This window comes from Mycteria americana, chromosome 1, assembly GCF_035582795.1.
Source record: "Mycteria americana isolate JAX WOST 10 ecotype Jacksonville Zoo and Gardens chromosome 1, USCA_MyAme_1.0, whole genome shotgun sequence".
Taxonomy (NCBI): Eukaryota; Metazoa; Chordata; class Aves; order Ciconiiformes; family Ciconiidae; genus Mycteria; species Mycteria americana.
In genome coordinates, this window is record NC_134365.1 from 222,571,913 (window position 1) to 222,597,018 (window position 25,106).

A 25,106-nucleotide genomic window follows, 5' to 3' on the forward strand; every position below is an offset into this window, starting at 1 on the left:
GGGACAGGGACCGGGGTGTCCTCCCCCAGCTGGGGCTGGGGACGGGGACTGAAGCCAAGGGCAGTGCCGGTGGGCACCGTACCCACCCTGCCATGCTGTGGGGTGCAGGGGATGGAAACCCTCGTCCCTGCTCCCGGGAGGTCTGCTCAGCCCATTTCTACCCCAGACACCTTGCTTGCAGAAGACCTACTTGTTCAAAAATTCAGTCATTTCTTCCTGAAGTCTATGAACAATCATGTTCCTATGAAAGTCTATGAATATCTGTCATGAAACCTATGAAACAATCGTGTAAGAACCTGGGGTTTTTGTGACCCTGGACACCTGACCGAGACACCGCACTCTGTGCCTGCCCAGGCTCCCCGCAGGGCGGAAAGCACTTCGGGACTTACTACGAATCATCTTCTCACCTTCTCAGTGTCTGCCTTGGCACCAGAAACAAAATGTCTCTTCCTTTGAGTAATGTGTGTGAGAAGGGGCATTTATGGGTCACGGAGGGCTTTTAGTACCCTCCAGTGGGTCAGGGGCAGAGAGTGGGATGCCCGCAAAAGTGGATGAAGCAGGGATAGGACGCAGTGCAAGCAGGGTATCAGAGATACTGGGATATACAGCTATGCCCTCTTTTTTCCCTTTAAAAAGTAAGCATGTCCTTTCAGCTAACCATTGCTTTTACTGCATCATGCTCAGTTCAGACGGGGCAGACGGTGCTTCCCATGCCAAGAACAAACTCTACCCTGGAGAGTCCTGCTCTGCAGACACTTAAACACCCAAAACCCTCTGCATGCACAGAGCATCGACTGATACTCACATGCAGAAAATTATTAATAGTCACCACTATTAGCAGGATTGGGCCCCCCATAATTGCAGAATGGGCGGCGCAGGGTGAAAAAGAAGTGCATAAACAAAGTCTGGACAGGTCTTGATAGCAAAATGTTTATCTAAAAGCTACCCCCACCCAGCTGGCTGCTTGGCCAGTATGAGTCAGCTAATTTCTTGTAGGCTTTCTGCTAGGAATGAGCCAGGGTAGATTAAAGTCTTCACTTTGCTGATCCTCCCTAAAAAACATGAATCCTCCAAGTTCCCCTTGCTTGCAAGAAAACACGCAGGTTTCACAGTAAAATACTGACTAGTTCCTCAGTGCAAACTTCCCAGTGTGTGACCACAGAGGTAGCAGGGCTGTATCTACCCAATACTAAGTATGATTCCCAGAGGCAAATCCCACACAACCCCCCCAAAAACATACAGAACAAAGGGAGGTGGTATTTTCTGGGAGCAAAATGCCCACCCTGCTCAAGCTTACACCCCAGTCAGCCTGTGGGTGCCCCAGGTCCCCGTCCCCCCAACCCCTCCAGCCTCTTAGGGACACACGGACTCAGTGGAGACGTCACGGGATGAGCTTTATTTGGCTGTTACAAGCTGTCAGATCCAGAGCAGCATGTCAGCCGGTGCACGACACGCCGCTGGAGGACGCTGCCAGGGCTTTCCTGCTGACGCTTTAGTGGTATTTGCGGGCCAGAGCGTGGGCCACCGCATTGACCAGCTTTTTCCAGGCAGCCTGGCAGTCAGGAGTGAAATCCTTGCCGAAGTGGGCGGCCAGGACGATGATCAGGATGTCACCCAGGAGCTGGGGGGACAAGAGCACCCTCGAGTTAGCAATGCCCAGGAGCCTGCAGATCCCCACGCAAGCACTCGCGTTAGACCCAGGGAAACCTCCATTTTGTAGGCTTAAAAATCTCCCTGGAGTCCTTTTTAAGATGTACCTTAAGTTTGTCTCTGCTTTTACTCTAAAGATTCGGGTTCCGCTACTGCTATGGGAAGAGCAACCAAAAATTCTCCAGAAATTTTGTCGATCAGATTTTGCTTTCTCCCTTCTGGCTTCCTTTGGGAGCTTCTCCCGAGCAGAAGCCCCAGCTGAGCGTCTGCCGCGCGGCAGGAGCCGGCACTCGGCGCTGCAAAGCGCCCTGGCATGAACGATGAGCTCATGCTGGGGGGATCTCTGCCAGCCACGGTGACAAACGTTGGGGTTACTTCCCCACTGGGAAACTCTCAGCTGCAGGGACGCAGGAGCCAAAGTTTTCTCTCCCTCTAGGTCCCATTCCTCTTTTGCTTTTGGCATCGAGCCACCATCTCTTGCTCCTCACTCATCTCTCCTTTCTCCTCTGTGCCAAGCTTCGCTCTTGCTCCTTCACTTTCCCCTTGGCTCAAACCTCTTCCTGCTCAACAACCGCTTTCGCTTTACTCTCCCCCTCCCTTTCTGCACCGAAACCACCTCCTCACCACCTTCCCGTCTCCCGTGCATCCTCGCTTGCACCCTCCAGACGGCCTCTCCGTAACCCTCACCTCTCGGCCCCTTCGGTGTTTTCTCACCAAGCTGCAGGTTGGTCCCTTCCCTCTCTGTCCTTCTCCTGCGTCTCCCCCTCGCCCCAACCACCAGCCCCTATTCCTCCTGCACCGGCATGTCTAGGGTAAACCCCTCACATGGTGGGGCTCAGGGTTACGGGAGAAACCGCCCACAGAGACGCGGTGGGGAGCATGGGTCCCCTGGTCAGGAGCATGGCTCACCTTGAAGTTCTCAGGGTCCACGTGCAGCTTGTCACAGTGCAGCTCGGACAGGTGGGCGAAAGTGTTCTTGATGTTGTCCAGGTTCTTGACAGCTTCCCCGAAGGAGGTGAGCACTTTCTTGCCATGGGCGTGGACCATGGCATTGCCAGTGATGGCGCTGGCAGTGGTGAGGTTCCCAAAGGAAGCGAAGAACCTCTGGGTCCAGGGGTAGACGATCAGCAGCCTGGGGAGAGATGGAGGGACACAAGCAGACACAGACACGTTAATGTTCCCAAATGCAATCGCCACCGTTTCTCTCTCCAGCGTGCAGCTGAGCAGATGCCCGGAGCTGGACCTACCTGGCCAGGGCCTCGGCACCGCATTGCTCCACATTGACCTTGCCCCAGAGGCCGGTGATGAGCTGCTTCTCTTCGGCTGACCAGTGCACCATGGTGGCAGGTGGTGGGTAGCGTCCGGCTGCCGGCGGGTACGGAGGAAGTCTCGGCTCTTGCTCCCGAGGGGATCGCACGCTGGCGAGCGGCTCTCCCTGTCCCCTCTTTTATACACTACGCTGGGCCCCTCCTCTTCCCCGTGCACCCCTCCATTGGCTGGGCCCCCGGGGGGGGGCACAGCCCTGGCACCCCGAGGGAAGGGACGCGGCATCAGGGTGGGGCCCCAGGGCAAGATGCCCAGATCCACCACTGGGACGGGCCGGCGGGCCGCCCTCCCCCTGCCTTTGATTTCCAGCTCTGCAGCTCCCTACTGAAGGGTGGCATTTATCTCCACGCAAAGTCCGAGCACGGCACCGCGCAAGTCCCGCGCAAGCCCTCGGAGGAAGGTGCGTGCAGGGCTTGGTGCCCCTCGGATGGTACAAACCACGGTGGGCTGCACGGCCGTGAGGCAGAAGACTCGGACTGGGGGCTGTTGGGTCCTCCCTCTGAATGCACCAGCAGCGTGCAAGCGGTTGCTCTTGTCCTCTTCTTGCAGGACCTGTCAGGCTTTGGGTTCTCCGTGTTCTTGCCTATCAGCTATTTAACAGTTTGCTAACTTCAGGGTAACGGTAAGAAAACCACGGGCAGTTGCTTGCAGTCAGAGAGAGCTCCTGTCTCAAAAAGCCTGTTAGCAAAGGTCAAGCAAGGCTGGAAGGGAGATGTTATAACACAGGGCACACCAATTGTCCGCATGGTGTTAGCTCGCAGGGCCCCAGGGGAGGGGAGGAAGACCGGGTGTACTGGGGTCTGTGCAGATGCGCAGCAGGAGACAGTGCCTGACCGAGTGATTCGGCAGCTGGAGGAGCAGTGGTCCTCCCAAGGGGTGGGAGAGGCAGCTGGCTCTCCTGGGACCGCGCATCTGCTCCTGTTCCAGCAGAGCAGCCTGGAGGTGGTGGGGTGGGATGCAGGCGCTGGAGCTGGGGATGGAGCTGGCGGGGCTGAGCCCAGGCAGCGCACAGGGACGCCAGCTGGTCCAGGGGGTCTGGACGGCCACGGAGCCACGCGTTGGCATTGGCCACGGGCTGCGGGCTGCCACCGTTTCTGCTGGCTGCGCCGGTTCTCCTCTGCCTGCTCACTTCAGGGGGGGCTTGGCCAAAGGACCCTGGGCCTGGGGGGTGACACTGCTCCCCAGCCCTCCAGGCTGAACAGTGCGGCGTTAACTTCAGACCTGCCCTGGAGCCATTTGCTCTGCCTTCTCTCTGATAAGGGGGCGGGAGGAATTCACCACCCAGAAACCCCAAACATGTCCCTGAGCTGCTCTCGGTGCTGTGGGGATGCTGCGAGTCTGAAAGGAGGACAGGAGGCTGGTGAGGGCCCCGGTCCTCTGCGTGGCATGGAGACTCTTCAGGGAACTTCCTTTTGCTTGTGGAAAGTTAGGTGTAGGGATCAGTGAAAGCAGATGCTCTGTCCTTCCTGTACATGGAATTACCATTCTTGGCATATTTTTTGCCATAATAGATAGTTGTGTCTATTACATTCTGCCTTTAATAATCTGAGAATGACAATGATTTAGACAAAAAAAAAAACCAAAACAAAACACCAAAAAAAGCATTTTTCCTTCCACGAAGGAAATTACAAACGATTCACCTAATCTCACTGCCACTTCTCCCACTGCCTGTTTCTGTACAAAGTTTTGTTCCACTTAATCTATGAAAGACTTAAAACATTAAACCCGACGATGTTGCCTGATGTCTCAAGAAAGCACCGGAGTATTTCTATTTGTATTTTGTAGTGTGTTTATTTGGTTTTTGTCCTGAATGTTCCCCTGGATTCTCAAGCTTAGATGAGTCTCGCTGGCGTGAATTCATGGACAGGACCGCGGCTCATATTACCCCGTGTGTGTGAGCATCCCCTTCCCGTTCGCCAGCACCCGGGGTAGCCCCCATCCCGTTCCCACAGAGAGGCAGACACCTCTTCATGGCTGAGGCTGTTGGCGTTTATTTGGCAGTTAGACACCAGCAGAACCAGAGGATGTTTCTCCATGACCTGGGAGCATCTCTGGGCACGAATGCTTGCGGGAGGCTTAGTTGTACTCGTGGGCCAGCGTGCGGGCCACCACACGGACCATCTTCTGCCAGGGGGACTGGCAGGCAGAGGTGAAGTCCTTGCCGAAGTGGGCGACCAGGACGACGATGAGGATGTCACCCAGGAGCTGGCAATGGAGGGAGGAGAAGCTGTCAGCCCAGTGCAGCCCCCCACCTCCCTCCCCACCATTGCACCACCCAGGTGTTCGCACGTGGACGCTGGTTATTGGGGAATTCATCGCAAAGCAAGGAACGGATTTATCACGGCCCCGTGCAGAGCACCAGGCTCCTTGCACAGCTTGCATCTCTGGCACTCACCAGGATGCCTGGATGTGCTGGATCCTCCTCCCCACATACCCTCCTTTGCCTGCTGTGCAATGTCCCCCCTCTGCTTCGACTGGGTTTATCCTTTCCTTTCATATCCCTACCCACCCTTGCTTTCTCTTGGCTCAGATCCCCTCCTTCTGCTGAAGTGGCTGTGTTTATTTTCTCTCCTGGTTTAACCACTCCATCATAGCCAAGCTCAGCTATTCCCTCCAAACCCTGTCTCGGTTTTTTCCCCTTCTGGTCTCTGGCTGCTCCAAGCCAACGTTGTTTCCTACCGGCATGTATTCGACTCTGCGTTTCATCCCCATCCACCTCGCCTGCCTGGGTCCCTGCTCTCACAGGTCCCAGCCCCATAACTCCTCTCTATTCTCCCCAAATATGCATATTCACTCCCCCTTCCCCTCCACCACCTCTGCCCTCAGCAGGCTCCCAGGCTCAGGCAGCCTCAGGGTTTCTCTCTAGGTCTCACTGACTGCCAGACACCTCAGAGACCCCTAAAGCCCCCTCCAGAGAACAGAAACCTCTGCCCAGCTGAGGCTGGAGCCCGAGCACGGCTCACCCTGAAGTTCTCGGGGTCCACGTGCAGCTTCTCACAGTGGAGTTTGCTCAGCTGAGCAAAACATTTCTTGATGTTGTCCAGGTTCTTGACGGCTTCCCCGAAGGAGGCGAGCACGTTCCTGCCATGGGCATGGACCATGGCATTGCCGGTGATGTCAGTGGGGCTGGAGAGGTTTCCGAAGGAAGCGAAGAACCTCTGGGTCCAGGGGTAGACGATCAGCAGCCTGGGGAGAGATGGAGGGACACAAGCAGAGACAGGCACATTGATGCTCCCATGACTGGAGTGGTCTCTTTATCCGGGGAGGGTGCAGCTGAGCAGATGCCCAGAGCTGGACCTACCTGGCCAGGGCCTCGGCACCGCATTGGTCCACATTGACCTTGCCCCAGAGGCCGGTGATGAGCTGCTTCTCTTCGGCTGACCAGTGCACCATGGTGTCAAGCAAGAGGGTTTGCCTGGGGCTTCCCTGAACAATGACGAGGAAGTGGAGCTGAAGTCTGCTCCAGAGATTTTTTATACACTAGTAATGGCTTGTCCTAATCTCAGTTCACGTAGCTATTGGTTGGGGCTGGGGATGGAGCTGGGCTGCTCAAGGAAAGACAGCAATTTTGGATGCTGTCCAAGGGGAAAAGAGGCCCTTTCCTCCCTCTGCCTTTGAGTGGACAAGCATCATCTCATACCCATGTACTTGTATTCACGGCCCCGAGCGCGGGTGGAGCTGCCTGCACAGCTCCTCCCCAGCTCTGGGTTTCCAGTGTTGCAGAGGCAGCTGGAGGCTGGGGGCTGAACACGCACTGCAGACCCAAGAAGACGGGCAGGGACGTTCAACGAGTTTGCCGTCTCCACCTTGAACGTGTTTTCAGACTCTTAATGGTGCACCGGTGCCCTGCACTCCGGGGATTCATCCTGAACAGCTCTAGGCATCATCCACCCCAGCTCGAAGGACCACAGGCTTATTGGGAAACAAGGACTGAATGATCACTCCCAAATCTAGGCCCCGTGCTTTAAATGGAGAGCCTCCTTTCTTGTCTGTCGTGGCAAAGAGCTTCAGAGTTGTTGTCCATCGTCTTTGTCCATCGTTGTTGTCCATGCTGTTCTGAGCCTAAGCTCTCCTATTTCCCACCTCTAGTGCAATTCCCTGTCATCAGAGAAAGTGGATCCACCTCAAAGGCGTGACTCTGAGTTCTGGGTCTCAAGAACATGGTGTTACCCCTAGCCTTAGTCCTATGAGGAGTACAAGCCGGACACGTCACCCATGCCAGTCCCACCCAACACCAGCAGGAGTCTAGGACCAGGCTATACTGTGCAAAACCAGCCCAATGTTAATTTATTTGCTGGCCCTCCAGGAAGAGGACAACACAGCATGTATTTTATTTTAGATTTTGAATGCCTCATTACTGTATGGGGCTGATCACTGCCCCTTAGTCTAATAACTGGGTGGCTTTGGGGCACAGTTCTGAGCCTGACCAAATCAGAAATGGTGTAAACCAAATAAAAGGCAGAACCAAATAGGGAACCATGCTTATTTTTTCAGACTGCTAGCAGAAATATGCTATAAAACCTTGTCTGCATGGCAAAAGTTGGATGGTTTTGCTATATCAGGCACTAGCACTGACAAACTCTTCAGTGCAGACACTGCTTATACCAGAAAAAAGAGTTATTTTGATATATAGCGTACGTCATACCCCAAAAGAAATAAGCTGTCCTGGAAAAGCAGCATTTCTACTGTTGGTAGAGCTGTCTTGATCAGATTGCTTGTTCACATAAAATAATTCAACCCTAAGAAACAGCTTTGCAGGGGTGATCTCTCACTGCATGCAGGATGAAGTCTGGCCTCCTGTCTTCTTCTTGGCAACCATCTTTACAAATCTGAGGAGCACTATCTTGTCTCTTCTCTGCCTGCTCCAAATAAAACTGTCAATAAGTTCTTCCAGCCTTACCTCTGGTCAATACCATTACTCCCTGCCGTTACTGTATCTTTGAAAGCTGTGACTTTTTTCCACCCTCCTACTTGACAGGGCATCTTGATCCAAGGTGTTTCCTACTAACAGGGGAGGCTGTCAAAGAATAAAAGTATTCTTACCAGTATAATTTTGCAAACAGGGTCCTGCTGCACTGTAGGATGCATTCATGCACTTAAAATCATGCAAGAAGTCTGTGATACAGTCAGGTCCTGAGCTCTGCCTTCAGCTGTAACCGGTGACCTGACCTTAAACTAAATTCTCTAATCGCCACTCTGGTTCCGCTATGTGTGCAAATTGGTTCGTGCACATGCTTTCTCAGTTGATACAGACATCAGAAATGAGGAGGCTGTAACGTCAGTAAAGCTGCAGACACAGCTTCCAGGTTCTTTATTAGCAGAGCGGACTGGAGAACCGGTGGCACCAGTCCTGCGGTACCTCGGCACCGGGGCAGCTCAGATGCACCATCCCACGAGGGCAGTTTCAAATCCCCATCCCAGGCGTGAGGTGAGATGCTAAACCAAGAGAAGAAGCAAAGGATGAGCAGCTCCTGGGGCTGGCTGAGCTTCGCCTTATCTTTCCTTCCTTCTCCTTCAGCCCTGTCCCTCCCCAGCCCGTGCGGCTCCTCCTTGCTCACTGCTGTGGGCAGCAGCATCTCCCGAGCTCGCAGTGTCCCTGCCGGAGAACACCGTCCCGTCCTGGCAAGTGATTCCTTCAAAGTGCTTTTCACATCATCTCCAGCAATTGCATTAGTGCCACGGGGCAGTTAGCTGACAGGAGGAAAAAGCGTGAGATTAAACTCAGAATCACAGAATCACAGAATCATATAGGTTGGAAAGGACCTTTAAGATCATCGAGTCCAACCATAAACTCCCTGTGAAAGACTTCCAAGGGCTTTTTAGTTTTAAGATTAGCCAGCTACAAAGACATTTTAAGAAAACCTGCTACGTTGGGCAGGCCCAGAGGCTGTTTACAACAGTCGGGCAGCGGTTCATAACACGGTCAGAGGCATGAGCTCACAGTCAAGCAGATACAGCCCCGAAGGTGCCTGCAAGGGTGGCAGGGCCATCTTGGTCAGGACACCACGAGCGCTCGCTGTAAGCAGCCCCGTACGCTGTGGGACTGCGGAGAGACGCTTGGCAAAGGACAAAGGCACGACAGCCCGGACAGTCCCAGCCCTCTGCCCTGCTGGGGGCTTCTCCAGGGGATCCATCCATCTCATCCATTTTTATAAGAAAGAGTTCATTTTAAGTACATTTTAAAATCACCTGCTTCATGGCTTGGGGGCAGAGGCCTGGCTGGCAATTTTTGGATGCTCAGAGCTCCCAGTGCAGGGGCTGTCTGTTGGGGGGCTGTTTGGTGGCACAGGGTGGGAGGGGAAATGTTCATGACAATGGCCAAGTAGAGGCCATTTCTGTAGCTTTTCTCCAGTTCGCAGAGTCAGAGGGCGATCTCCTTTCCCCTGGTGCACCCACAGCAACACCTTGCAGCATGCTTATCCCCAGCTTATCCCAGAAGGAAAACTAGGGGCCCTTTTGCTGTCTGCCTGAGATGCATGTCACTATGCTCAGGACTCTTCCCTCGAGCATCCTTCCAGCTGGCTGTTCCCTTTGGTGTGGGTGGAAGGTCCCCTAAGTCGCTCTTCATCTCTTGGCCCCATACTGGGCCATGCCCACTTCCATGGACGGGAACCTTCCCTTTTTATAGATAAACCATGCTGACAACGGCAAAAGGCAGCTACAGTGACAGCCTTTCTGAAAGAAGCAGAATGCATTGGTCACTCTGATTGCAGCAGGCAGCGTCCCGCGCCAAGCTTTACCAGAGCCCTTATCAGCAGGAGTGGCAGCTGAGTGTACCCAGCCTCTGATGCTCTGGATCCAGGCCAGCCTCCTCTCTCCTCTGAAACATGCGATTTCTTGTGTCTTGAGCCAGTAGGTCTCAAGGGTGTCTTTGTTCCCACTTTATTTGCTGTGATCCTCCTTTCCCAGCTGAACAGCCCCGTCTGGGCTCACCCCACTCTGCACCAGCATCTCGTGGTCTCCCAGCTGAGGGCAGGGAGACCTGGAGTGGAAGCAGCAGACAGGAAAACGGGAATGTGCATCAGCCAGCCCTGCCTTGGTCAGGCCACGGAGGGCTGGAACCACTTCGAAGGGACTCTGGGCTCCAAAAGGCTGTCTGCACCATGCGGAGGTCCTGGGGCTCACGGGGAGCATCTGGGGCTCGCTGAAATGGCATAATGGAGGGCAAGGCAGAAGTCAGGTCCTGAACACGAGCCAACTGCTGTTAGCCAACTGCTAAGGACCAAGCTGATGTCTCACCGTCCCCGGGGCACTTCGTGGCTGCCAGCCCTGCCCGAGCATCCCAGCGTCACCCTGCACCGCCGCTGCAGAAACGCCCCGATGGCCATTTTATCTCATGGTAAAACACCAGCACTGCTCTTGCCCCTGTCACTGCGCTGATGAGGCTGGGCTGTCCTCCCCAAAGAGGACAGTCTGCACAGCATGAGGGCCTGGAAATGCACATTTGGTTCCTGCTTTGCCACCAGCTGCTGGAGGTGCCTCGGTCAAGCCACTTCCCCTGTGCTGCTCCATTCCCCGGCTGCAAAGGAAGGCGGCACTGCCGACACCGCTTCCTTTGTAAAGAGCTGTTAGCAATACTGATGCAACACTGCTAGCACTAGGCAGTGTCATTTCATCACCAGGCTTGCCATGGTGTTCGTCTAGCCTGCATCCAGGGCTCGCCTCTAACCCCTCTTTGGGGTCAGATGGGCTGCTGGTGGTCATAACTTTGCTCTTGCTTCACACAAGAGAGGGGCAACTCTCACTTGGAAAGCCTGGCACTCTGGCTCTGCAACACCAGCACCGCATCCTGCCCCTTGCCTGTACCTCTAATTGCAGATTAAGGCTGACAGGACCATCCAGGTGCTGGCCGTAGTGCACGGTCAGGGAGCAGGATGCTCCACATCACCACTGGGATACGTCCGTGGCCAGGGTGGGAGAGGAGGAACAGCATGATTAAGACATTCACAGACACCGGTGCGAGAACATATTGCTGGGGTGCACAGCCACTGTGCAAGCGTTTGCTGGTTTGGGACCCAGAGGTATAAACACGCAGACAGAATGACTGCACCCACAGTCATTTCGTTAATGTTATGTCCGCCCGTGCGTCAAGTGGAGGAGACCTTTTCTATTTGGTGGCAGCTTCCAAGGTTTTGAACTGCACTTTTGTGCTAACTGGAAAAAGACATGGAGAATTTCAGTCTTACCACCTGAAATCACGCTGAAACGCCCAATTGCTAACTGAAAGGAGAATGACGTGCTGCAGGAAAGCTGGACTGGTTTCTGGGTTTTTTTTTCTTTTTCTTTTCCCCCAGCCCAGGATGTTCTCGGCACTGCCAGCGGGGCTGGATCCTTTGCCTGTCAGACAGGCTGGCTGTGTAGGATAGAGGGTTCATAAGTGCAAAACCCCGCTTTATCAGGAGAAAGGCAGAAAATTTATTCCTAAATCATGCGAAACAAGGATTTCATCATTCTGAGACACCAACATCTCTGTCCTTGTTGCTTTTTAAGTTATTCCTGGAAAAGCATTGCTGAAACTGATGTGCTTACACAGAATCCTTCCATTCCAGTGAAAAAACACTCTTCTGTTAAGCCAATCTCAGTAAAAAAAAGCTCTGATCAGTCCTGTTTAAAAGCTGCCCTCATCCCTTCCTCTTGGGATCATACACATTTTCTTTTAGATACCATATTCTGATCAAAATACACAAGAGTAATGATAAGAGCATTTTCATTGCTGATTCAGAAAATGCTTTTGATCAACTTCTTAGAAATACATCAGTACTAGAATATGGAGGGCCAAATTTCTGCCTAATCTGAAGCTTCAGTGAATCTCTACAAATTTTTATCCTTGCATGCATCACAGGTTGAGAGGTTTAGGGCCAGAGGGGCCCTTGCTTGCCCTGCAGCTTGGCCTTCTGCACAGAACAGGTCAGAATTCCCCGCCCTGGAGCCTTCAGCAAGCTCAGAGGTACCAGGTGGGCTGGGATGTGCCCATCGATGCTTTAGAGGCCAGTATCCCCAGATGTCCCACTGGACCTCCGCATGTGAGGGACACCCCAGCATCACTTTGTGCGTGGAAGTCCGGGACCAGCCCCACCGGGCAGGCAGGAAAGGGCAGCAGGGAGTAGCCTGATGCCTTTCAGAGAGAGCCCAAATAGCCAGGAAAAGTAGCCTCCCCTTTGGCCAGCCTGACTGCCTTTCTGGAGGGTGATGCTCCCATCTTCCTCCTTTCTTGCCCCTTGTTCCCTCCCTCCCACCCCACAGGCAGCCGCAAAGACAGAGGAGCACACTAAGACGTCCAGAAAATATGGATTTTTTTATTGACTGTTACAGACACATCTGCCTCCAGAGGGATTAATGGTACTTGTAGGCCAGAGCGTGGGCCACCACGCCAACCAGCTTCTGCCAAGTGGCCTGGCAGGCAGGGGTGAAGTCCTTGGTGAATTGTGCAGCCAGCACAATGATGAGGATGTCTCCCAGGAGCTGGAGAAGAGAAGGAAGGAAATCAGGTCAGCACGGTGTCGAGCAGCCCTTCGCCCTGCGCAGGACCCAGGGACCAGGGGCTGGAGGGAACCCAGCTGCGCTGGTGGGTCCTGGAGGCTGCGACCCAGGGAAGCTCTTTTAGCTGAATTCTCTGTGCAGGAAAATAGTGCTGTGCTGACCACGTGCACCAGTATCCACCTCCTCTGTCTCTGCTTCGTCTCACACCTGCTTTTTCCAGCCTCTAGACTTTATTTCCAGACATTTTCTGTCTTTTTTTTTTTTTTTTTCTGCTGTGAAAGCCCATGCCTACTTGAGCAGAGGGTTAGGTCAGTGCAAGGTCTACCTGCTACATCCCCGAAGTCGAGCTTAAACAGGACTGAAACAGAGGCCATCAGCCCCATCCAGCCCCCTCATCCCTTCCAGCCTGAACCGCTCCCTCTCGTCACCCACAGCAGCTTCTCGCCCCCTTGCACCCTGATCTCTCTTGCTTCATTCCCCTCCTGCTCCTCTCCCTCATCTGCTGACCTCGTCCCCACGCTCAGACCTGTCCTCTCCGTCTCTAATCCCAGTCTGCATCTCGTCCCATCAGTGTCCACTCCCTGACCATCCCACACTTGCTTTTCCCTCTCCTCCCACGTCTGCCAGCCTTGGAAAAAGGGGACACGAACTGGTCCGCGTCCCTGGGGCCAGGAGGTGCCGGGCAGAGGCTGCACATGGCACCGAGGCAGCGGCAGCACCCTTCGGGCACTTCCTTCCATGCTCGCCAACCTCAGCCCTACTTGGCCTCCCTGCAGCCTTCTCCCACTTTTCTCGAGCCATGCCTGCGCGAGCCTCCAGGCTTTCAGAGCATCTTCCTATATTTGTGCCCAACCCCTCACAGCCTGGAGCCTGGCATTTCCCTGGCTTTATCAAATGCCCAACCTTCTCCTCTCCCCCATTTTCCATCCAAGCCAGCCCCTTTCTGTTTGGTAACTAAAAAATGCCATTTATGCTTGTTTGAAACCCCCCAGGCACTGAGATATTCTGCAAGATGGAGGGAGAGAGGGTCAAGCCCCAAGCACAGCTCACCCTGAAGTTCTCAGGGTCCACGTGCAGCTTCTCGCAGTGCAGCTCGGACAGCTTGGCGTAGGTTGCCTTGAGGTTTTCCAGGTTCTTGACAGCTTCCCCGAAGGAGGTGAGCACTTTCTTGCCATGGGCACGGACTTTGGGGTTGCCGATGATGGCGGTGGGGCTGGAGAGGTTCCCAAAGCTCTCAAAGAACCTCTGGGTCCAGGGGTAGACGATCAGCAGCCTGGGGAGAGATGGAGGGACACAAGCAGACACAGACACGTTAATGTTCCCAAATGCAATTGCCACCGTTTCTCTCTCCAGCGTGCAGCTGAGCAGATGCCCGGAGCTGGACCTACCTGGCCAGGGCCTCGGCACCGCATTCCTCCACGTTGACCTTGCTCCAGATGCTGGCGATGAGCTGCTTCTCTTCAGCTGTCCAGTGCACCATGGTGGCAGGCGGCTTTGCTCAGAGCTGGAGGCGGACGCAGACCCCGTAGCTGAGCTGCGGACCCCGTGGAGGCTTTTATCGGCTGCCGGCAGCTCCTCCCCGTCCTGCGCTGCGGGGTCATTGGCTGGGGCTGGGGTGGGGGTCCCCACCAGCGGTGGGTCGGTCTGTCCACGGAGTGGTCAGTCTGCAGTGAGGTGTGGTTTTCAAGGAAAAAGCCCTGTGACTTGCTTAACAGGCCGTCCCAGGACATAATACCCCCTTATCTCCCTCTCCTTCCCCCTGCATGCCCGCTCACCACAGGCATGCACGTGCCACCCCACGTCCTGCAGCCTGCAGCAGGCACTGACCCACGTGCAAGGTGCTTTACAACAGCTTCTCGCCAGCAGCACCGAACCTTTGAGTCCTCTGCGGGATTCACAGGCTCTTTAAGCTTGAGGGATATTTCTCTGACGGGATAGATGACCTGATTTATGAAATTAGGCACTTCACAGGCCCTTCTGCATGGGAGCACACTCTTGGGGACGCTGAGAGCTGTTGCCCTTGGCCGCAGCTCTGCAGCGCTGGACACACAGACCCGCAGAGAAGCCCCTGTGCATTTTCCTAAGCAGGCACCTTTCATCAGGCAAAAGTGTGGGAAACATCAGCCTGTCAGTCCAGTTCCTCCACACCTGAACCGTGTGCTGGAGACCCACGGGTGTGCAGCCATGCTTGGTGTTCATGAAACAGCGATCACCTCCTTGTGCTCCAGGTTTCAAGGAATACCGTGTGGGATGCCGGTGCCGGGGCGGGCTCTGACCTGGGGCAGGGTCCTCTGCTCTTTCAGCGTGTGTACAGTGTTAACAAGGCAGGCACCTCACCGGCCTCTCCCTGCTGGGAAATTAAATGCCTTGCACAAGGATAGCAGGACCCGCCGTGTTACAACCGGACCAGCAGCATCCGTTTCCATCGGTTCAAGGTCTGACCAAAGGCTTTTGTTTGACTCTGGGTGTCACCTTCCCGTCGAACTACACGGGTGCCTTCCTGTTTTTCAGGCTTCAGGTGAAGCTGTGCTCGCATGCTCAGAAAGGCAAAGCCAGGATGCGTGAGGTGTAGGGCATCCTGACAAGACCGTGGACTTTGGGTCTGTCTGTAGGCAGTTTAGGAGGTTTCATCCAGACCTCTGACCCCTTCCAGTTACAGATCGATACTGGTCCAGTGATCTCATCAGAGCCACACTGAGCAGTGGCACGAGCCCATCACTATGATCCACTGGGGGTGGTTCACATCTATAGTCACATTTCAGCTCCTTGCTGCGGGTCCTAGGAGGCATTATTCATTTTTTTAAATTTCTGAACCCTAGGCAAGGCCCGCAGGTCCCTCTCAGCAGCAAGTGAGCCACCGGAGCGGTCTGATAACACAATGTGGAGCGGAGGCTGCTCAGCACAGATAAATGTATCGTGCAGGTGGCCAGCGCTTGCTTTAGTCCCTCACCTAAAGAGCAGACAAACGGTCACACGCCCTTGGCTCTTAAGGAGATCTGAAGACTTCAGAAGCTGTCAATTTTCTATAAGACAGGACTCAAAGAGTGAAATCAAATATGTGCAACCCTAAGTCCGCAGGCAGAAATTCCCACTGTGTGAGCCAGCCAGCCCAACTGAGCACGGAGCTGACCCAAACGGCTGGGGGACGACAATAAATGAGCCAGCATGGCCTGTTCATTTATTACTTCTCTCGTCCTGTAGTCCGCGCTTCCTGGCAGACCCCCACTGAAAATAAAATCCAAGCTACACCTGGGTCTATTATTAGCAATGCATTTGCCTCATCTGTGATGAGGAGACTCATTTTCAGCTCCGCAGAGCTGAACTTAAAAAGAGAAAAGATAATGATGGTTTTTTTCTGCATTTGATCCAGCAGTATAAAAAAGCTCGGGGACAGGTGGCAGAGAGCAGGAGGAGTGCAAAGCTGGGACAAGCTTGACAACATCAAACACAGAGGCTTGGAGGAGAGTATTAACTGCAGTATTGCTATTAACAAGAATCTGTGGCTAATAAATGCTGGTTTTCTGGACTCTGCAGAAAAGCAGGCAGAGACGTGGCTTGCAGTGAGAAACCTCAGGTCCTGGTCCCACGCTCTGACCCGTTCAGGGGCTGGTTTTGCTGGTGCAGTCGCAGGAGCAGGACCACTTCTTCACAAGTTGGTTAACGATGGCCACAAAGAACTGAGGGGAAGGGGAAGGGGGAAGAAAAAGGAAAGGGAGGAGGAAGAGCGGCTGAAGTAATTCCAGCTCATTTGGTGCTGCTTTTCTGTATTGATTCCTTTTAACGACTTCTTTTATACCCACAGTAATTCTTTAAACTCTTTAAATCCTGTAGGACAGGCACTCGTAGAAAAGGAATAATAGCAGGTGAATCAGCCAGCTAATCGGGTTAGGGTTGTATCAGAGACTTGTACGCCTCTGGATGTGGAGAGCCCATAACAGCAATGACGTTTTACAGCCACGCTGGGCTGTAAATTCATATACGAGCTTCAGCCTACTTCTGCCCCACTGGTCCTTTTGGCTGTGTCCAGTCCAGCACTGGTGCCTTGATTTACCTTGAAGGCCAGAGCTAACGTGCCCCCACCACACTGCTGATGCAGATACCCTGTAAAGGGTTGCTCCAGAAATGGTGCTTGGGGCAAAAGAGGACTTCAGGCTACTCTCCAGGTGAACCCCAAATTCGGGACCAGAGCAAAGCCTTACAAAATGCTCACAGACCGTAAGGACACCAGCAGAGCGGCTGCTCTAAACCCGTTCAGGATGTGGTCAATGACAAATTCAGGGAAATGCAGAGCAGCAGCCGGCTGGTCTGAATCACCATAATTTATACAGCTTTCCCTGGCTGCGACTGTCTGGTTACTAGCCTGACCATGAAAGCCAAGGAGAATTTCTGAAAACGCAATTTTTTTCCTTAGGAGGGAACGGGAGAATAGGAAAGACCACAAACAGAAGAGGTGCGGGCGCACCATGGTGGAGATTCGGAGCAGATTGGAGTTTTACAGCAAGCAGGCAGAGAGCTTGATGTTATTACCGCAAGGAGAGTTATCTAATTTAGCTGTGGCTCATCGCCCGAGGCACTCTGCTTTCAACACAAAGACATTTCAAATCATTTCTGTGCCGTAACAATAAACTAAGGGAAAATATAACTGCAGGTTAAATGAATGCCTCTCTGCCCCTGTCATGGATCTCTAATTTCAGGATCCAGGTTTAACCCCTTGTACCCTTTAGGCCCGACTCCAAGAGGTGCGGAGCACCCCTTGCTCTGACTGCTCCGGCCTGAATTTCATGCCACGCAATGACTTAGTTATCATGCAAGCATGGGCCTCGGTGTTTTATTTGACTTAGAGCCTTTTACTGTATTGCTTTAGTTTTGTAGGAAATCTCCTGGCTCTGAAATTTGTGTCTCAGGTGACACGGTCTGGAGGTTGGGAGCCGGTTGCAACAGAAATGCACAGAGGACCCCCAGGGCACGGCAGGAGATGTGACCTGACGCTGTCCATACATCCCTGTCCCTATGGCCCTGGAAGGGGACTCACCCGGACATCCTCAGCCCTGCAGCCAGTCCAGAGTCACAGGCTATGGGGGTTCAGAGCTGAGTGAGGTGAAGGGACGAGAGGCACAAGGTGAGGCATAAGAGCCAGGATATTCAGGGAAAAGCTACGGATTTAATTAAACAGCTTCTGAGTTATCCCTCAACACAAGAACTCAGGCAAAAGCAACCCAGAAATAGGCAAAAGCAGCTTTTTTATTCATGACAAGCTGCCTCCAAGACAGTCCCATTTAAGGCAGTGTTTTTCCTGCCTGTGACCGAGTCGATGGTTTGCGCTCACCCCCCACCCTTGCTGGGGTTTTCATCTGCTCAGCACAAGAGGGACACAAGCTCCTGGCAAGGGGCTCCAGCCTGTGGCCTCCTACCGAAACCTCTGGGCTGCAAAATGAGCCCACACGAGCTGGGGGCTGGAGGGGACATCGGGGTGGGACCGCTTGCATGAGGGACGTGGTCGGTGCAGAGCTTCCTGGGGCGCAGAGGGGAAGAGCAACGGGGCAGGGGGTGAGGGAGCCAGATGGGGTTTTCCAGCTGTGACCTGGTACGCGACGAGTCCCCATGGCAGCACGGTGCACGCTTTGCTGCTGGACCGGGCTGCACATTGCAGCACCACTTCTCCCAGAGCAGGGCTCTGCTTTGCCTTGCTGTGCTGGGGCCGGTGTAGCATCCCCGGCCGCAGCAATGTAGCGCAACACCCAACTATCAGCCTGACAGAGGCTGGTTGGGACCCCGCCGCCCTGGCCGTGCCCAGGTCCCCCTCTATCACCCGCGGGCAGCCCATCGCCACCCACGCCCTGCAAGCCCCGCACCAGATAGCTCCTCACCACCCTCGCTGCAACCCGAGATAAAAGCCAGCGCCCGGCCGTGCTCAAGGTGCGACGGCCTGTTTTCTGCCCCTGGGTTTAGCAGAAATGGGCTGCATTATTAGTGGGGCTGGGGCCTGGCTCTGCTGCCTGCTGGCATACGGACAGCCATACGGGCATCCTCCAGCCACACATCAGCTGCCGCCCTTTGCTAGTCACACCAGTGTGCAGCCCTGGTATCTATGGGATAAACTGAGTTTTCCTATCATTTTTTTCTCTTGGGGCAGGTGAGAGGTGTTACAGGACAGGATTTCAGGATCTCCTTCACCGCTGCCTGGTGCCCAAAGGCAGCATTCACACCCGAGCAGAGCGTGTACCAACACAGCTGGTCAGGAGGATGGGAGCTGACTCTCGGTCACCGAGCCCTCCCCTCTGCTCCTCTAGCAATGTGGGGATCCCTAAACGTGTGTTCCCCAGGGCCCTGGACACTGCCAGAGCCAGAGGTGAGCAGAGGATGGAAAATCAGACCCGCAGAAAAGGTCCCTTCTGGGGTCTCCTGCCCATGCAGATGAAACAAGTGATTATAATACCACGGAATAACACAGTGCCGTGTGTTAACATGGTGCCCTGGTTAGGAAACCTACAAAGCAAAAAGCCCTCAGGCACTGACACAGCCCTGCATGTGACACTGCGTCCCTGTGCTCACACACTGAAGTCCTGCAGAGCAACCGCTCTGCTTTCTCTTGCTGGCAATTCAGCTGAACTGTGGCTAACCCGAAAGCCCTGACCCTTGGTGGTCTGCAGGACCCCTGCAGTTCTGCAGGCACAAACAGGGTCTGGAGTTGGGGGCTGTCCCGGTGCCTGTGCCCTCCTGTGTCTCTGCACTCTGACAAGTCAGCGGGGAATTCTCCTGGACTCAGTTTTTTTGCAAACGCAGCTCTGCTGATCCAGGGCTCAAACTCACGGTCGTCAGTTCGGGAGAGCAGAAAGGGGCCAGAAAGACCCATTGCCCAGGGCTGGACCCCCGGGGCTTTACAGGCCCAGGAAGGGAAGAGCCGCAGAGCCAAACAGATGCTGGCGCAGGAGGTCAGGATCAGCCCACGCAGCACAGAGGGTCTGGGCTCGCCCACGGTGGGACAGGCTGGGGAGGGAAACCCCCGTGGGAGCGAGCCCAGCCGTTCTAGGCAGGTTGGAGACCATCCTCAGGACCTTAGAAAAGAGGCATGAAACCTCTGCCTCTGAAAATCCCGGGGCTTTTGCAGTGCTCTCAAGGCTCCAAATCTCAAGAGCGGGCACCAGCCGCCTCCTTCGCTTGGCTGCTAATGGCATCCGATGCCGCCTTCCTCCACGGCTTCCCCCAGCCCTTGCCCGTGCCCGTGCCTTGGGGAGCGCTCCCACTCCTGAAGGGTAGGGCTGCTCTCCTCTCCTCCCCACATCTTTCCTCTCCTGTGCTCACTAAGGGAGCCCAGGGCTCCTTGGGCAAACTGAGCCAAGTCGTGCTGCAGGGAGAGCAGAGGAGCCCGCTGCTCCGGGAAGATGCTTGGTTGTACCCGTGCTGGGCAGAAGCACAGTGTGGAGACATTTAAACCCCAGAGACTTCAGTGTAAGGGCAAACGTCCTCACTTTCCTCCCCAACAAGGCTCCGGCATCCTTTTTTCTAAGGGGCAGGTTAGATCCAAGGCACCTAGCCAGTCCTGCCTGCTGCAGGTCTAGCTGGCTCTGCCTGTCGTTGCTTTGAGAAGGCTCCCTTAACCACAGAGCCCTGCAAGAAGCCCCCAGCACTGGATGGGGACCACGAGAGCCGTGTCCCAGACCTTACAGTCCTGAGGCACTCGCTAATGAAAGACGTCCCTGTGAGCAAGGAAGGCTCCGACGGGACCAAGAAGTGCATTGCTGAGCTCAGACAAGGACTTTTCTCCTCCTGTTTGTGGCATAGGACCAGCTGGGTCAGGAACACATTTTCTGTATGGGTTACGCTCCCCTGGTGCCTTTCAAGCAGTTAATGCTGCAATGCACAGAGCCAGACCTGTTTCTGTGTTGGGACTTGGTTTTAGGAAGGCAGAAAGGGAGACCTGACTCCAACCTGGCACCCGTTACTTATTCAAGTAGCAAAATGGGATGGCGCCTGGGCAATGCCTTTTGCAGCCGCTGAGTAGCTGTTTGAGGGCTGCCTGCACCGTGTGCCCCTCACATGGGAGAGCAGCCCCTGCCCTGAGTGATGCACCAAAACTCTGTGTTTGGGGCAGCCCTCGGCAGCGCCTATTCCAGCCGCCCTGCCAGAGGCCCTGGTGTTCAGCAGCTCGTCCCAGCACCTCTGTGCTCCCAGGACTTGTGGGTGAGTCAGGGACTGGCCTCAAGGTCATTACTAATTTTGCCTAGCTCTCCACCGCACCAAGCCATCGTCCCAGCACCGTGCGCTAAGCAGATCCCCTTTCTCCCAGGGAGTCCCAAATAACAGCATCTCTGTGGGGCCGAGCTGAGACGGAGGTCAGGGAACGTGCCACAGACCCTGTTCCACCCCAGCCCAGAGGGACCCTTTGAGGGTCCTCTCGGACACCTTTGAGGGTCCTCTCGGACACCCAGGCAGAAAGGCAGCTCTGAAACCAGCATCGCCTGCCTGGCAGAGCCAGACGGGGCTCTCACTCCCGTGCCCAGGACTCAAGGCTGTTTTCTGCAGCGGGATGTTGTAGCTATTTCTGCCATATTGCTGTGGCGGGCTCTCCCACCGTAAATGGAGTGCAATGAGTTTGCACCGGGCACCGCGGCAGGGTGCTGAGTCACGGCAGCCTCTCCCAGCCCGGCTGCAGCGTGGTGCTGTGGCCGGGCGATAACTCGGACGGCACAAACAGGAGCCCGGCTGCGCAGAGATAAGGCAGCCCTTGGCCAAGGAGCAGCGTTCCCCTTTATGCTGTGTCAGACTTCTCACGCAGCAGAAAATATTTCTGCTGAGGCAGTGTGGCAACCAGCTGAAAAATATTTACTTTTTTTTTTTTTTTTTAATTTTTCTTAGCAGAACCAGGAAAGAGAGGGCGGCCCTGGATCACCCGGGCAAGCGTGGGCCGCTCACCCTTGCAGCAGCGTGGTTTTCGTGACCGCGCTCCATCTCTGGGGCACAGCCCATGGCAGGCTCAGGTGACTCATATTCCCAAAGGGACGGTAGGACACGTCCTGATAACCAGCCCCTCTTCTTCATCCCCCCCTCTTGCCCTGTTGCAAGTCTGTGTGTGTGGGGGGGTGAAATACGCCGGCTGCTTTTGAAACCTTTCCTGTTTCCATAGTGGAGGGAAGCACACCACCTTGCTCCCCGTCCCAGAGAAAGGCTCTCAGGGGATCAGAGGGCTCCCCTGCTTCCCCCTGCGCTGGCCGGCGGGCAGAGATCCTTGTGGGGAAACTGAGGCACCAAACAGGGTGGCTGCTCACCCAAAGTGCCATGAAACGCTCATGGCAGGGCAGGATCCCCCTCGAGAAAGGGGGTGTCTGCTGCCCCATGCCCTCCTCCTGCCCCAGGGATACAACAAGGTATAATCTTCCTCAGCCAGCCGTCCGTTAGCATTCCGGCTGGACATTGACGCCAGGCCCGTTTGGCGTTTGCGTAATGCACCGAGCGCAACTCGGTGCCGGTGGCGCTGAGCCTGCTGCGCTCGGGGCAAGCGCTTCCATGTGCCGTGGAGCTGGCCCCTCTTTCACGGGGATTGAGGAGCTTTTGGGTAAATGCGGTTTAGGGTGACCCATAGCACAAAACACTTGCGTTCCAAAGCATTAAGCTGTGCAGACTGAGCTCCCATGTATCATAGGGCACAAAATTCACCCGGGATCTCCTGTCATCCCAGGAGCTGGTGTTTTACACAAGCCCCTTCCAAGCAGGCACACAGTCAGGATTTGAAGGCTCCGTCGCTGCCCTGGGAAGAGCCTTTTCCTTCGTGTTGGAAATGTGGCACTCCCTGCGGCAACCTCTGCGCCGGTTCATGCACGCAGCACTGGGAAGAGGACCAACAGACCTTCGGGCTGATGCAAATGAAAGCAAACCCTCTTTTTCCAGGCAGGAAAACCGAGGCAGGGGTTTAAGGAAGGGAGGGGGGAAGAAAAGCAAGGCTGGCCAACCCACCCTGTAAGAGTCGCTGGGACAGACCCGGCTTGTTCCCCCCGGGACCCCCTGCCTCCCCGCGAATCCCCCACGGCACCGTGCGAGTTGTGTGCGTGGCTTTGCCCCGGGAATGGTGCATGGTGGCCGCGAGGGCCCAGCCCGGCACAGCACCGGGACCCACAACCGCAGACCCCATGCCCTGCGCAGGTCCGGAGGCGGGTGCGATTTCGGAGGACAGCAAGCCCGCTGTCAGGGGCCCCGGCAGACACCCCGCTGCCGTGGGAGGGTTCCTGCTCCCTCTAGTGTCGGTGAAACCCCGCGGTGTGCCGAGGCCACGCCGGGGCAGGACGGGGTGAGAGGGACAACTGGGGCACAGCCCTGGACACCCGGTTGTGCTGCCAGCCTGCGAGCACTGGGCAGGGGATGCCTGGTGGGAGCTGGGCTTCCCCCGGACCACGCTCCCATCAGCGACTGGGATTTCCAGAGGAGCTGCTGGGATTTGGATGCCCCAAGCCCTTCCCCAGTTTGGGTGCTGGTTTTCCAGCCAGGCTGTGTTTGGTGCGAACCACTGTTAATCTGGGGCTTGATCCAAAGCCATTCTCAGAAGCACAGCCCGGGTTTGGTTCCCTGTGTGATGAAGGGCAGAGGCGCGCAGAGCAGAGCTGGGGGGAAAGGAGCTGCACCCAGCTCCTCCAAGCCTTGATTTACCCCGCTCTTTTCCAGAGTTACCAACACAAAGCCAGAGCAGCAGCATGGCTGCTCCCCAGTGCTTTGCACTCTCATTTGCACATCAGCAAGGTGTGTGAAAGCCCCTCGCACCCATCGCCCCTGCTGTGAGCCTCCAGCCTGCGGGGTCCATCCTCTCATGGTGACCAAGCATCGTCAGAAACTGCCCGCGGAAGCCAGGGAGGGAACGGAGAGCCTTGCGAGGGGCTCGCGGCTCCCTGTGCACACAGCGGACCACCCGGCTGGGGGTGAATTTGTCTCCTGAGCTGACCTTGCTGATAAAAAACAGATGGGCATCAGCGTGAGGCACGCGTGCGTGGCCAGCAGCTGAGCAAAGGGGGGAGGACAGTGTCTCCCTGCCCCGATAAATGCCCTGTTCTGCACTGTTGCTAGCACAGCATGAAGCTGTGCTGCTCTAGGGAATCCCTCCCCAATTCAGTAAATCTCTCTGCTGGCAAAACCCAGTTTTGCCTTCTCAGCAGCTGACTCCCAGGGGGAGGGCCTCACCCTGTCTCCATCAAGAGCAAGGCATCTGGCTGCTGCATTTTCTGGCTTTTCTGGGCTGGGACCAAGTCCCGTCCCACACCTTCTGGGTCTGAGGTTATGCACAAGGACAGACTTTGCGGGTGAATTTCCTAGTTTCTTCCTTTTTCTCCTCTGTACCCCTTTCATCCCATATTCTGACCCTATAGCAGCACTCAGGGACTCTCAGATACACCTCTTTTTAATGGGAATTAGCCACATGCACAAGCGTTTGAGAGGCTGGTGCTTTCTCATTGCATATTTGGGCACAGAGACGGCAAACCCCTTTGGAGCTGGTCTGGACTGGGAAGGCTCTAATGTCACCTCCAGGTGCCTGGCTGTACAGAAATTGGTTCAGCTCTGCTCTGCTGTGGGAAAGCCCCCGTGCCACTTCATCCCGTCCGCCACCCCTAACCCTGCACCTCAACCGGAGTAACTACGAGCAAGGTCCGTGCACCGGGGTGAGATCCTGGCTCCGTGTAGCAACCTGCTGCAGCAGTTACCAGGGCTGCAGCGAGTCCGCGGTCAGCCTGCACGGGCTGTGCCTCCGCTCGGCCGGGGCAGGGGAAAGGGCTGTGCGCCGCTTTGCTGTCCCCTGGGGCGTGTGAAGAGCCAGTGCTGGCGCCTGAGCTAGCGGTGAGCGAACGTCCCTCTTGATGGTCCACGTGGGCTGCGGTTTTTGTGCGTAGCTGTGTGGAATTTACACCCAGGCATCCCGGATGGGAATATGGTCTGCTTATCTCCGTTCACTCTGAAAATAAGGCAGCTGCCCCCATCCCTGGGCCACCATCCCAGGCAGGACCCGCTGTGATCAGTCTCGTGGTCTCGGAGAGCTCGAGCCCGGTGCCACCTCCAGCCTGGCTTGTTTCCCGCGGTCAGCCAGGGGTTTGTGATGGCTGTGGTAACAAGCCTCCATCAAAAAGACTGCACGAATGCAAATGATTTAGATACTTAAGTTAACATTTCCCTAATGCAATTTCTCCTTGCAATAAAAATGCATTCACCGTATCCCTGTGCACCATGTTTCTTCATTAGTGTTTTACCAGTGAGGGAAGACAAGGCCCAAAGAATACAGTAATAAATGTAACTTTAGGTACTGAAATCTGACCATCTTCATCCACTCTGAGGCTCTTGAGCTACAATGTTCAGCATTAAATATTCCATTTCTCCCCCTCACCAACAATGGTCATTAAAGCATTTTGTTCTCATCATTTCCTCTAGTCAGATGAAATCCTCCCAGGGTGTTTATTTTATTATTATGCTGTTTTCAAAACGCTTCATCCATCAGTGCACCAAGTGCTGTGGTAAAATCCATTCCAATACTTAGGAAGACCTCCATGAACCTTCTGCCTCTCACAAGAACCTTTCTGAGGGCTGAGAGGAGATTTAAATCATACCTAGACACGCTGCTGACCTTCTGAATTAAAGTATAATTACAACACTGCGAGAGCGTCTGCCGTCACGCGATAAGG

General features: G+C 55.0%; 3 protein-coding genes across 3 annotated transcripts; all 3 read right to left on the bottom strand.

The window, feature by feature from the left end:
• Nucleotides 1–1,375: 1,375 nt before the first annotated feature.
• LOC142404502 (hemoglobin subunit beta) lies at nt 1,376–3,050 on the bottom strand. The gene is made up of 3 exons (XM_075491438.1): nt 2,898–3,050; nt 2,560–2,782; nt 1,376–1,621 (listed from the first exon to the last, which is right to left on the bottom strand). Exons 1-3 carry the CDS (start codon nt 2,987–2,989, stop codon nt 1,493–1,495), a joined length of 444 nt encoding a protein of 147 aa, XP_075347553.1. The 5' UTR covers nt 2,990–3,050; the 3' UTR covers nt 1,376–1,492.
• Nucleotides 2,893–6,434, bottom strand: LOC142404501 (hemoglobin subunit beta-like). The gene is made up of 3 exons (XM_075491437.1): nt 6,278–6,434; nt 5,940–6,162; nt 2,893–5,181 (listed from the first exon to the last, which is right to left on the bottom strand). Exons 1-3 carry the CDS (start codon nt 6,367–6,369, stop codon nt 5,053–5,055), a joined length of 444 nt encoding a protein of 147 aa, XP_075347552.1. The 5' UTR covers nt 6,370–6,434; the 3' UTR covers nt 2,893–5,052.
• A 5,849-nt stretch (nt 6,435–12,283) lies between these two features.
• On the bottom strand, nt 12,284–14,001 carry LOC142404499 (hemoglobin subunit rho). The gene is made up of 3 exons (XM_075491435.1): nt 13,845–14,001; nt 13,507–13,729; nt 12,284–12,438 (listed from the first exon to the last, which is right to left on the bottom strand). Exons 1-3 carry the CDS (start codon nt 13,934–13,936, stop codon nt 12,310–12,312), a joined length of 444 nt encoding a protein of 147 aa, XP_075347550.1. The 5' UTR covers nt 13,937–14,001; the 3' UTR covers nt 12,284–12,309.
• Between the last annotated feature and the right edge of the window lie 11,105 nt (nt 14,002–25,106).

Excerpts from the sequence above, each read along its gene's own strand:
- LOC142404501 (XM_075491437.1), bottom strand. The coding sequence starts at position 6,369 with ATGGTGCACTGGTCAGCCGAAGAGAAGCAGCTCATCACCGGCCTCTGG. Across the intron at positions 6,163-6,277 it reads GGTGCCGAGGCCCTGGCCAG|GCTGCTGATCGTCTACCCCT; the intron begins GTAGGTCCAGCT and ends ATCTCTCCCCAG. Across the intron at positions 5,182-5,939 it reads TGGACCCCGAGAACTTCAGG|CTCCTGGGTGACATCCTCAT; the intron begins GTGAGCCGTGCT and ends CTCCATTGCCAG.
- LOC142404499 (XM_075491435.1), bottom strand. The coding sequence starts at position 13,936 with ATGGTGCACTGGACAGCTGAAGAGAAGCAGCTCATCGCCAGCATCTGG. Across the intron at positions 13,730-13,844 it reads GGTGCCGAGGCCCTGGCCAG|GCTGCTGATCGTCTACCCCT; the intron begins GTAGGTCCAGCT and ends ATCTCTCCCCAG. Across the intron at positions 12,439-13,506 it reads TGGACCCTGAGAACTTCAGG|CTCCTGGGAGACATCCTCAT; the intron begins GTGAGCTGTGCT and ends TCTCTTCTCCAG.
- LOC142404502 (XM_075491438.1), bottom strand. The coding sequence starts at position 2,989 with ATGGTGCACTGGTCAGCCGAAGAGAAGCAGCTCATCACCGGCCTCTGG. Across the intron at positions 2,783-2,897 it reads GGTGCCGAGGCCCTGGCCAG|GCTGCTGATCGTCTACCCCT; the intron begins GTAGGTCCAGCT and ends ATCTCTCCCCAG. Across the intron at positions 1,622-2,559 it reads TGGACCCTGAGAACTTCAAG|CTCCTGGGTGACATCCTGAT; the intron begins GTGAGCCATGCT and ends TTGTCCCCCCAG.